At 41.5% G+C, this 13,128-nt stretch overlaps 1 protein-coding gene across 1 annotated transcript in view; it reads left to right on the top strand.

Annotated features, from left to right (window-relative positions):
* The window catches only part of dner (delta/notch-like EGF repeat containing), a 92,441-nt gene that overhangs the window by 66,488 nt on the left and 12,825 nt on the right, over window positions 1–13,128 (top strand). The window contains exons 6-8 of the mRNA XM_041810646.1: window positions 3,189–3,342; window positions 4,651–4,764; window positions 8,753–8,986. Coding sequence (XP_041666580.1) covers window positions 3,189–3,342; window positions 4,651–4,764; window positions 8,753–8,986 — 502 coding nt within the window. The remainder of the gene's footprint in view (window positions 1–3,188; window positions 3,343–4,650; window positions 4,765–8,752; window positions 8,987–13,128) is intronic.

The raw sequence follows: 13,128 nt of genomic DNA, 5'->3' as shown, positions 1-13,128 counted from the left end.
GTAGGTAACAGTTTACCTGTTTATTCTATTCAAAATTAAGAACGTTTTCTGATACACAGTGCATTCAGAAAGTGTTTAGCCTCATTTACAGGGATGTAAGTATTCAGGCCCTTTACAGCAACACTGTAAATTTAGCTCAGGCTCCCCCCCTTTCTCTGGATCTTTGCTGAGATGTTTCTGCACCTTGGTTGGAGTCCACCTTTAGTAAATTAAACTAATTAGACATGATTTGGAAACTCTCTATCAAAGACCTCACAGCTGACAATGCATATCAGAGCAAAAACCAAGCCATGAGGTCAAAGGAACTGCCAGCAGAGCTCAGAGACAGGATTGTTTACAGGCACAGATCTGGGGTAGGCTACAAAAACATTTCTGCTGCACTGAGGGTTCCCAAGAGCACAGTGGCCACAATAAATCTAAAATGAAAGAAGTTTGGCACAACTAGGACTCTTCTGAGAGCTGTCGCCTAGCAAAACCGAGAAACTAGGAAGGAGAGTCTTAGAAAGAGAGGTGACCACGAACCTGATGGTCACTCTGACTGAGCTCCAGAGATCCTGTGGGGAGATGGGACAAAGCTCCAGAAGGACAACCTTCACTGCAGCCCTCCATCGATCAGGAATTTATGGCAGTGAGGCGGGATGGAAGCCTCTCCTCAGTGCAAAACATGACAAAAAGCACCTGAAGGACTCTCACTGTGGGAAACAAGATTCTCTGGTCTGATGAAACCAATATTGAACTGTTTGGCTTCACTTCTAAATGTTATTTCTGGAGGAAACCAGGTACCACTCATCACCTGCCCAATACCAACCCAACAGTAAAGCATAATGGTGGCAGCATCATGCTGCAAGGGTGTTTTCAGCTGTAGGAACTGGGAGACTGGTCAGAGTTGAGGGAAATCTGAATGGAGGAAAGTACAGAGATATCAATGAAAACCTGTTCCACAGCACTCAGAACCTCAAACTGGGCTGAAAGGTCACCTTCCATTATGACAAAGACCCTAATCACAGAGCCAAGACAACACAGGAGTGGCTTAGGGACAACTCTGAATGTCATACTTTAACCTCATTTCTGGAGAGACCTGAAAATGGCTGTCCAACAACGGTCCCCATCCAACCTGAGCGAGCTTGAGAGGATTTCCAAATCCAGGTGTGCAAAGGCTGTTGGGTAATTTTCAAAAAGACTCGAGGCTATAATTGCTGCCAAAGTTGCATCAACTAAAAACTGAGTAAAGGGGTCTAAATACTTATGTCAATGTTAGGGTGACCAAACATCCTGTTTTCCCAGGACATGTCCTGTTTTCACGTCCTATCCTGGCCATCCTGGTTGTTTTTTATAACGTGATGAAAATGTCCTGGTTTTCATTGCTTTTTTAATGGGCCGCTAAATTGACCGGCACTAGGGCACTCTGCACCTGCAGTGCTGGATGTGACGTGAGAGGCTGCCGTGTGGGCGGCTCTCTTTACGCTCACAGCGAGCGAGCAGAACTAAACTGAAGATATAGAAATTTTTGTTAGTTTCAGTAAGTTTGTGAGAGCTATTTTTGTTACAGTTGTTACAGTTTTAATACAGAAGAGACATTATTTCTATCATTATTTCATTTGTTATTTTTGAAACTTGTCATAATAAAACTTGTTGAGCATTTGAGGCCCTCCCCCTTTAGTTAAAAGCATCAATAATGAGTGGAAAAAAAAAATAAAAAACCTCTTTTTGGTTTATATAGCCACAGAACTACAGTAAATGTCCAAGTGTGAAAGTTAAATACCTAAATATTCAACCATAATTCATCAGCTCTTTTAAAAGCATCTCAGAGCTCAAACTAATATTTTAACACAGGTGGAACTTGCATAAATAAAAAAGAATATATGTTCATTATTAGTAACATATCCTTTCCTCTAACACTAGACGTTTTTATGTGGCCTATTCCATCCCATTTAACTACACAATAATCCAGTAACTCACTGTTTTATTTTATTTCAACTATGGATCAGTTGGTCTGTGGATCTTCTTACATCCCTGGTTTTGGAATGTGGCTCTCTGTGAAGTATTTTAAGACAATATGGCTCTTTGGTAGAATAAGGTTCAAGACCACTGGTATAGTCTGTCTTCAGACAGAGAAATATCAGTGGCAGGCAGAAATAAACTAGTTTGATTTGGAAAGCATGAACAGCCTGAAAGAAAAAAGGAGAGGCATTATTAACTTTATATTTGTAGATATTATACACCACATTTATATTTTACTAAGTGCTTTAATGAGTATGTTTTCCGACATCTTTTCCATGAACTCGCTCCAGCATATAGACCTTTAAATACCAACTCATAAACTCACTCAGGCTGTTATTAGAAAAAAGGAAGACCTCCTGAAGGCTCAGGAAAGGAAATTCTTCTAAGGAAAAGAGAGTGAGCCAGATCATATGTCCTGATGAATGCTTTATAACTAATTATTAATTAATTAATTAAGTATTTTAAGATGTGGAGAAAAGAATTTGGTGCACGCTATATGAATGTTGGATGTCACAGAACGCCCTTCAGCTCAATCAGTCGAAATCAGAAGTCCTGGTATTTGGCCCCCCCTCTCTCACCACCACCCTGAAGAAAAATCAACAACCTCTCAGAAAATTTGAAAACAGACGTCTGCAATTTGGGTGTATTCTTTAACTCAGAGCTTAATTTTGACACCCAAAGAAGCAAAGTCACTCAATCCTGCTTTCTCCAGATCTGAAACATGGCAAAAATAAAAAAAAAAAATTTCTCCCACATCCAGACCTTGAAAAAGTTATCCATGCTTTCATTTCTTTGCGTCTCGACTACTGTAACTCACTTTATTCTGGAATTCTGTGCATATAGAGGAGGCAAACTTTAAATGTATTAACATTATAAGGCATCTTGGAGTAAACTTCGAGTATTATTTAAGTATCTCATTGCCGGGCCTTCATTGTACTGGTTTTCGGTAATTGAAATATGGTCCCCCTAGTCAACGTGATATTTCAGGTCTTGAGTTTTAATAAATTTGCAAACATTTCTAAAATGCTGTGCTTCCTCATGCTTGGGTACTGAGTGTAAATTAATGACAGAAAAGATGAATTTAAATGGCTGTGGCATCAGACTGAAAAACGGTGAGAGGGTCTGATTACTCTCCTCATCTTCCTCCTCTCTGATTGGCTGCCTGTCTGTCTGTTGTGTTTTTACAGAGCACTTTCTTCTGTGAGTGTGACGACGGCTACAACGGGATCTTCTGTGAGGAATTCGACGCCTGCCACCACCGACCCTGTCGCAACAACGCCACCTGCACCGATGTCAGACAGGGGGCGGGAGGACGCAACTTCACGTGCACCTGTCCTCCAGGTGTGTCTGTCTGTGGGAGGTTTAAGGCTCAGCTGGATTGTTTCTTCTTTCTGAGTTTTTCTTTCGTAGAATCGGATAACCTTTCTTTGTTTTATGAAATCTCAGAAGTAGAACAAAGAAGCAGGGAGAACGCTGAACTTTTGGTTCTGTCAGGTTAATTTAAGGACAGCGATTTAGAGCCGGGGCCCCTGGGAGGAAGGCAAATGTCAGAGGTGACCACGGATTAGCTGTCACTTCCTGTTAAGATGTGGCCTGACAAGCCATGTGTGTTCAGCAAATAGAAGCAGCACTGACCAGCATCTCTGTCAGCCTCCAGCTGATGGATCCATGGATTTTTTAAATTGTTCATTTATTTCTATAAAATCAGGAGAAAAACTCATAGAAATGTAAAATCTCTTCTTCTAGTGTTACCCAGCCCAGACAGGCAAAAGCACAGAGAAGTTAAAAAGTTACAAACAATGAGTAGCCACTGAAATAAAATATCGAACACATGAATGCATTAAAAGAAAAATACAAATTAAATAGCAAAAACATCAATTTAAGAACTGAATAAAAATATTTCCCCCCACTCTTGATGAGTTCTTTTTTTCAAATTCAGTCCTGACCAAAAATACCAAATATTTGAATATTTTATTTTATTTATTTATTTTAACACCATAAATGTCAGTTTGACTACAGGAAGTTGTTTTGTATGGAAAAAGTCACAAAAATTAGAATTATTTTCAAAAAATAAATGTAAGGTGGCTGGGGGATTTTTCAAACATAGACGCAAGTTTGTCAAAGACTGACGACAAAACCGATCTGGATAAAGGCTCGTTCATAAACAGCTTAGCATTACTCAGAAGAAATCACATCTTTGTACATTTCAGGGATCAAACTGTATGTATGCAGCAAATTTCTGATTATGATTGCATTGTAGAGACTCAATTAGAGCTGTAAAGTACTAACTTTTCTCCGTTCCCATCCATTCTTAATGGCTGTCCCCCACTTCCTGACCCCCATGGAGCATTCAGGATCACGTGATTGCAAACCACCGGTGTAGAAACTTTGTGATGTGGAGGTACTGATTTAATTGTGGATGTTCAGCATCTGCATGATGGTATCAGAAGAAAACATGCAGAACTTTGTTAAATCCATGTCACCAAGATTAGAGGGTTCATCCTGGTACTAACAAGGTGTACCTAATAAAGTGGCCGGTCAGGGTTTATGTATACCCTGTATTTAAACCTGCTAAAAGTTAAACTGACTGATGAGACTGTCTGTTTTGTTTAAATTTGACCAAATGGACTTTCTAACCATGCGTTTCAGGTTATGAAGGGGAGCGCTGCCAGCAGCTGGTCGACCACTGCGTCCCTCAGCCGTGTAAGAATGGCGCCACGTGCTACAGCAGCTCGGCAGGGCCCAGGTGTTACTGTCCTGAAGGTAAGGACCAACCAGTGCAGGTTTGAACTATTCTGCATGTTAAAAAGAGTTTGTCTGGAGAGACAGTGGGGTGGACTGGAGGTCTAGACTATCAGGACCAGTGGTTGGCAACTGGGGACCACACAAGACCATTCTTTTCACACAGTGTAGCCTTCAGGTTGGTTTTATATACCAAGAAGTTCTTAACATGAAGAAAGTATGATAATATCTGCAGAGACAACACAATAACAGAAACATTTCTATTGTGTTGATTATTCTTACAATGCATTTAGACAGAATTCGGACCCCCTTTCAGTTTCACTTTTTTAATTTTGTTATGTTGCAGCCTGATACTACAGTGGAATGTATATATATATATATATATATATATATATATATATATATTCAATAATCTACACTGAGTTCCCCTTATGACAAAGTGAAAACAGAATTTTAGAAGTTTATGCAAAGTTACAAAAATATCGCATTGATGTAAGTAGTCAGACCCTTTGCAAAACTCCCCCCTCCTCCCATTTCTCTTGATCTTTGCTGAGATGTTTCTACACCATGACTGGAGTCCACCTGTGGTAAATTAAATTGATTTGAGAGCACAGATCTGGGAAGTCTTCAGGAAAAAAAACCTGCTGCACTGAAGATTCCTAAGAGCACAGTGGCCTCCCTGAATTCTCAAACAGAAGAAGTTTGGTACAACCAGCACTCTTCCAAAAGCTGGTCGTCTGGTCAGATAAGCAATCGGGAGAGAGGAGCCTTATTTAGAAGGGTGACCAAAAACCTCATGGTCACTCTTACTGAGCTCCAGAGATCCTGTGTGGTGATGGGAGAAAGTTCCAGAAGTGTTCAGTGCCTTGAGAGTGTTTTTGTATTCATCCACTGACTTATACTTTTCAATAACCTTTTCTTTCTGGGAGTTTCTTGGAGTGTTTTTTTGTCATTAGGATGTAATGGTAGCCAGGAACTGATTAACCAGTGACTGGACCTTCCAGACACAGATGTCTTTATATTACAATCACTTGAGACACATTCACTGCACTCAGCTGATCCCCATTTCACTGATTTTGAGACTATAAGCACCTATTGGCTAGACCTCTGGTGAATCTGTTTTCACTTTGACATTCAAATTTATTGACCCTGATTTATGTATAAAATCAATAAAAGGGTAAAACAAGGTTCTGTCAACAACCCCTGATGTCCTATTTTGCAGGTGAAACTCTCATCATCCCTGTGTAACTCTGCCCTGTTCTTAAATGAAGCCTTGAATCAGAACCGGGCCTGTCTGCAGAATGTTTAACAGTATTTGTGCCACAGATACGTCATTAGACTCTTCCTCCGCTGATCTAATTAGTCTTCATCGCCTCATGGACCTGTAGCGGACTCTCTGGGGAAATTTGTGACCGCAAAACCTTCTGCAGAAGCAGCACTTCTCCATGAAAGCAGGAGTTTGGCATGAATGTTCTCCTAACAATGGAGCCCAGCCACATAAATACAAACCCGGCAGAAAGGATATAAACCTGTTTCCATTGTTCCACGTCCAGCTCACAGCAGTCACTTCATTTTTTAACCACAGGAGCCAAAATACTCACTCTCCAATGAGGAGAGGAATTCATAATCCGGCACCGGTGTGTTTATTTCCATTAAACAGGAGAGGAGAGGTGAGAGCGGCGGTGCCACCACCTCTTAATTAGTGTGGAGAGGTTTAGTGGAGAGGGCGCTTTTGAATGTTTCAGCAGCTTATTAGAAAATCCTCTATCCAGGGAACTTTGACTCACGGACAAATTACCTCTGCATGTGTTTATCTGAGAGAATCAGCCACTACAGCACACCTGAGATGGGTTTGTGTCTGACTATGAACACTTCAGTCTGCATGGTGGGGCAGTGGTTAACACTGACTCCTCACAGTAAGAGGGTAGGAATACTGATTAACCAGTACTGTCTTCCACGGGGACTAACTCTGGGAGTGGGTAGTGTGACTGGCTCCTGTGAGAGCTGGCAGGATGGGGGAGGCTAAATTTGAACTCTGAAGCATCTTGAATGTTGGCAGGTTTGAATGCCAGTGGCAGCAGTAGGAAAGCTTTGCCTTTGTCAGCCAGGTCACATATCATATTGTTTGTTCATCTTAAGATGGAGAGGCTGTTTCGACGAATAAACAGATGAAAACGGGAGGACGCTGGGATCGAGATGTGACAGTTCAAGCACAGAGACATTAAAGATGTGGGAGTGCAAAAAGATTAAACCAAGACAGAGCAAAGAGAAGTATCAGATTATGCAGGAGGGTGCAGAAGGGGTGCGTGGGTTTGAATCTACATTAGCATGCATTATAACGGAGAAGAAAGAGAAAGGAGCGAGCTCTGGGTGAGACTTTCCTCCTGTCTCTGTCCTGAATGATAAATACTCTGCTCACACGGGGAAATCACGTCTGCAGATCAATGGCTGCTGCTGCTGCTGAGGGATCTCTTCATTAGCTCAGTGGAGCGAGTGCTCCACTGCCGTCAGCACGCCAATTTACTACACTGCTACTGTAAATCAGAGCAGCCCGTACTCATTTACAAAGGAACAGACAGTATATGCATGTACTATGATCTATGCAGCACAATGTGGAGACGGAGAGGAAGACGGGAGAGAAAAGAGGGGGGAGGTTATTTTTAGAGAAGGTTGCGAGGTGAGAAAAGCACCAGCTAATGAGCAGAGAGCCAAGACTTTAACATCAAAGAACCAAGGAGGAAAGAAACGCATCCAGAGTCCGACAGAAACACCGATAGGAGACTGTCTTTAGACGTAGACGAGCTCTCCCCTCTTTGGTTAATGTACCCAGGTTAGACAGAGTCTCCTGTCACACCACTTTCTGTTTGAAACAGCTTTGACTCACTTTACTGATGTTTAACTATTCAGTTCTGTTATAGTTGGGCCTCAGTCCCATCTCTAACTTTGACTCCTTCCTCTCCATCAACAAGAACCAGGACTTTTTCTACCCGTGTTTTTTTTTTATTGACAGACAGACAGGAGATTTGTTACCTTGACATGTTTCGACTGCTGACTTCCTGCAGATTTCCTCAGAAGAGTCACGTGACGTTGCTGTGGCGTGCCTAATCAGCTGATAGAAAGACCGAACCTGGATAAGATCAGCTGATTAGGCACGCCAGTTTTCTTCTGAGGAAAACTGCAGGAACTTTGTAGGATGACATACTGCAGAAATGTAGTTACTGAAATAAAAATAGAAGAATGAAATGAAGAAACAGTTGAAGATCTACAAAATAGTTCAGCTAGTTTCAAGTTTTCTATTATAATAATATCTATTAAAAAACATACGATAATAATTACAATAAAAAAAGATCAGAATTTAAAAAAGAAATGAAAAAAGATAAATAAATAACAGAAAAAAATAATGATAATAATAATAATAATAATAATTAATGATAATAATAATAAGCAAAAATCAGCAAAAATGAATGAAGGAGAATAGAAACAATAGGTCTGAAAATACTCATAAATAAAGACATGCATTTAAAGATAATAAAATAAAAAGTAGTAAAATTCAGAAAAATCATGATGACTAATGATTCGTCTTGAAAAAGCCCTTATACATAATTTTAGAATATTTTCAGTATTTTCAGACACATTAGTGTTTCTGGTTAAAATAACTTCTGTCTTCCCTCAGCTGCTTCTAAACCTTTCCAAATGATCTCCACTGAGATGAATCTGTGTTGAAATGCTGATGTTTGTGTCAGGAGTTAGAGCTGTGATGTCGTATCATGAGATCTCATTATGACTGCACACAAACAGAGAAACTCAAACAACCAGTAAACCCAGTGTCTGCTGGGTATCCATGGTGACCAGCTTTGAACCTGTATTAACAGACAGAACAGAGAGATTTTATACTGGGGTAGAAGTAGGGAGATATTTAGACATGAACTGTAACAGTGACTCACGTCTTCTTTCTTTCTCTTTCCCTTCCACCCCTACACCTCCATGTCTCCGCCCCCTCATCTCTCAGGCTACCAGGGTGCTACCTGTGAGCAGAAGGTGGACCCGTGTGCCTGCAGCCCTTGCCATAATAACGGGACGTGCTATACTCGTGGACCAGGGCTCCTGGGATTCGGTTGCAGCTGTACGGCGGGCTTCACCGGCCCCACCTGTGCCCAGCTGGTGGACTTCTGCGCCCTGAACCCCTGCGCCCACGGGGTCTGTCGCAGCGTGGGGAACAGCTACAGGTGTCTGTGTGTCCCAGGTGAGATAGTCAATATTAGAGTGATGCTGATGCCATGGTACTGGAGGTGTCAAAGGTCAAATTTAGGCAGAGGCGTCCTCACCTGTTCAGTGGGTTCTAAACAATGAAAAGAGAAGATGAATCATACTAAATTAATTAAACAGCTGCTGTCCTGCAGTGAAGGCACCTGGTGCTACGATCCTGACAGAGGATCAAGGAACGAGTAGTCCGGCTACTTTCAGGATTTGTGTCGAGCAGATCTTCCAAGTCGTGAGCTCCAAATAGATGCTGCAGACGCGGTGAGTGTGGACCCACCTGTAGGCTATGATCCACCAACTTTTTAGGGGACCTGACAAGCAGTGAACAAGCTGAAGGCCGGGAAAGCACCAGGTGTATGTGGGATCCAGGCTGACGTGCTCTAGGCAGGCATTGAAAATTGAATATGTTTAAAAAAACTCAGAGAAACAACAGCAGGCAAAGATTTAAAAAGCCTCAGTCTAGATCCTGGAAGAGCAGTGACACACTCGTGTATGGTCTGTTTTCACAAAGCGGTCCAGTTTGGTTCAGTACAGTTTTGCCATGGTTTAGCACACAAACCTCCAGCCTCACTCATTGTGACGGGAAACACGTCTCTTTCAAGTGATCCAAACTTTTTGGCTCAGCTCAGTAGGGATGATTGTTTGGCTCCTAAATGGTTCTAATGGGGCTCAGCTAGCCTCTTAGCTCAGTGCTTGACTCCAGAAGGCTTTCGTTTGCTAGATGGCATTAAAGACAAGGACACTGGTTTCCAACCTGGTGTCCAGGACCCCCTGGTGGGGGGTGCCAAATATCTCGCAAGGTTTTGCTTGCTATAAAGCTGCCAAATAAGATTTGCACATATTAAGTAAAACAATGATAAAACCTTAATTTAGGAGTTCATACAAATGCCTTTTGGTTGTAGAAACATGCACAGGCCTATTTTCCTGAGGTTTTTTATCATTTAACAATAAAAACAGGTGTTGAAATTTGATAGAAATGCATCATTCTTTCCAGTTAGGATCCACCAAGTGGTCTGCAGGACTGGGTGTGTGGAAAAACATCACTGTTTAGTAAAGCTTAGGAATTGTACTCAATGTATGTAGAAAATTTCTGATGCTAATTGCAGTGCAAAGGACCGTTCAGAACTGTAAAGTCCTAACTTTGCAAACAACCTATACTTTTGTGGGGCCTGGACGCTGACTGATGGCCAGAGGTGGTGGATGTCCTCCTTTGTGACGACTTCTCTCAGCGCATTTTTGGATATCTTTGTTAGACTGTGTGTCTAATGCTGAGTTGCTCCAGAGAACAGGGATGGGCAGTGTCTGCTGCTTGATACAGGAGTGGCAGCTGTGCTTTCACGGGCACCTGTGTTGCTTTACAGGGCCTGAACCAGCTCACCCCATGCAGGACCCGGTGGGCTTGACCATATAAGTTCAACTTCAAGATATCTTTTCTCATGAACACAAAGGCTCTGGGTGTTTGACTTTGTAGGAATGTAGTATTCAACTTTAGAAACAGCCCTTGAGGCTCAATTTAGACTCGGTGTAGCGGTTTGATCTTGAAAAGTTATTTTTAGGCTGGGTGATGACGGTGCTGCTGACGCCTCACTAAAGACTCAATCACGCTGAATGATGACTTATCATTACCCCTCATTATCGATCACCTTTTCAGCGATGGAGTTCGGGGACTTTCTCTGTCCTCTGTAAACATGATTCAGTTTGACTCAGTTTTCTGTTTCTAGTGTCTGTCAGTCTCATGAGCATCTTTAAGTCTGATTCAGTCAGACCTGGACCAGATGATCTGCTACTCTTCTCTCACTGATTGATAATCTTATTTTTAACCCTTTTATGACATGTTCCTAAATATCTAACCATAGTGAGTGAGTACTGGTAGTTTTTATTCCTCCATTCGTCCTTTTCTTCCGTTTTATTTAAATTCTGTCCTCCTGTTGTGTCCTGAATGGTCCGTCTATCTCTAATTATTCCGATACCGTGTCTTTCTTCCTGCCTCTCTCTGTTTTCAGACTTTCACTTTCTTCTAAATCCTCGTTTTTCTTCTTTGTCCTTGCTCGTCTTTATCTTGCTGCTCCCCGTTCTCCTCTCCTCCTTGGATGTACAGTTGCCATGGTGAAGCTGTTGTCCTGGTAAACCGCCATTGTCTGTGGTTATGGGCCTCAGGCCGACATTGCCAGCCAATCGAATGCCTCCACTCAGGCGAACCTGTCTAATGGGATTGGTGAAATTGGTGCAATTATCACTGCAGATGCTCCGTGGATGTTTAGGCCGGCTTTGACCTTTTCTCCTCATCAGAATGCCAGCTGCTGTTTGAGCGTGTCTACGCCGCCATGTGCCGACGCCCCATGAATACATCAGTGCGTTAGCTGGTCTGCTCTGTGTGAACGTGTACCGTTTCTTTGTTAAAACGTCCGCCGGCCCTCAGAAAGACACTGCAGGGGGGTCAGTTTGTGGAAGGATCCCTACTCCAGGTTCCTGTAATCCTGCTCACAGCAGAGCCGCAGGAAGCAGACAGAGACTTGGAAAGGCACTTGACATTTCACTGACATTTCACTGAGGGGCCTCCAGAGTCATAACTGGGCCCCTCATTAAATCTTCCCTCATGTGGCCCTCAGAGGGTTTTACTCTGTTTATCCACTGCAGTCACTCTGATTTAGATCCGTTCTGGGCTCTCAGATACTGACTGGTAATCCTGAACACTTGGAGTGGATCAGTGGAGTTCAGGCTGTTTTTGCCAAAAGCTTACCTGAGATCATCCAAATCCTGGAGGCTCACCGTGTCCATACCCATGTAAAACAGCCTCTTTAGCCTCCTGGGACCAACACAGCTTTTGTTTGTTCTGCTTTTTGGGATCAGGAGGACCTGATAAGACTAAAGCTCAGCCGTGACTTTAAATAGAAAAACATTTTGACAAAATTAATGTCCCCAAATCTCCTGAGGAAAATACAGCCAGGATCGGTTTTAGAGCAGATGTTTTGGCTGAGCGTCTGTCGTTGGTCTTCAGCCAGTCAGAAATGATGCCAGTCCTTCAGAGAGGGATGGGGGAGTCATGGGCAACAAGGACCTAAAAGAAATGGAAATATTCCTTTCCAGAATCCACACCAATGCCCTGAAATTTCAAAGAAATTACTTCAAACTTTAGTGAAAATACAAAATACACAAAAAACATTTTTTTGAAGTACAAAAGTACCCCAATTTTCCATCAAATGTTTCGCAAATATTTTAGTGAAACTTTATCATAAAGCATTGACATTCCCATAAATTCCCCCCCCCAAAAACAATCTAAAGGCCTTAAAAACAAATTTCAAGGCAAATTCTCCCTACATTTTCTCATCAAATTCCCTAAAAGTTTCAAATTCCCCCAAAGTTCCATGAAATTGATGGAGAATTCCCAATCATCTGAACAAATTCCCTGAAATTTCCATGAAATTAACTTTTTTTCATGAAAATACCCCCGCCCCACAAAAAGAAAAATAGAATTCCAAAAATTCTAAGAACAAACCCCAAACCTCCATAAAACTGTCTAAAAAAATCATCAAAAGGTACAAACAAAATTGCCCTAAATCCACACAAATGCTGTAAAATTTCAAATAAACTACTAAAAACTTAAGTACAAACACAAAATACATCTAACATGAAAAGTACCCTTAACTCTTTCCAAATATTCTGTAAATGTTTTAGTCAAACTTTATCATAAACCATAAACATTCCAATAAACATTTCCCCCCAAAATCAATGTAAACTCCTAATAAAAGAAAAAAAAAATCCACAAATTTTAATGCAAATTATCCTTACAATCTCTTATCAAATTCCCAGAGTTTCAAATTCCCCCCAAATTCCATGAAACTGATGGAGAAATTATCCAAACATATGAATAATTTCCATGAAGTTCTTGAAAATTTCAAACGACTCCCCCAATAACCAAATTCTCCAAATTCTTTAAATTTCATGAAAATAACAAAAATTTCCAAAGCACGCCCCCCCCCCCAAAAAAAATTTTAATCGAACTCCAAAAAAGTTTACAAGCATATCCCAAACTTCCATGAAACTGCCTGAAAAAAAGCCAGAAATGAGAAAAGAATCCCCGAGACTGAAACAGAAAATTATCTGAGCTTAAATTAAATTGCCAAA

This window comes from Cheilinus undulatus, linkage group 2 (assembly GCF_018320785.1).
Source record: "Cheilinus undulatus linkage group 2, ASM1832078v1, whole genome shotgun sequence".
Lineage (NCBI taxonomy): Eukaryota > Metazoa > Chordata > Actinopteri > Labriformes > Labridae > Cheilinus > Cheilinus undulatus.
Note: the sequence above shows the minus strand (reverse complement) of the source record. Positions and strands in the feature narration are given on the sequence as shown.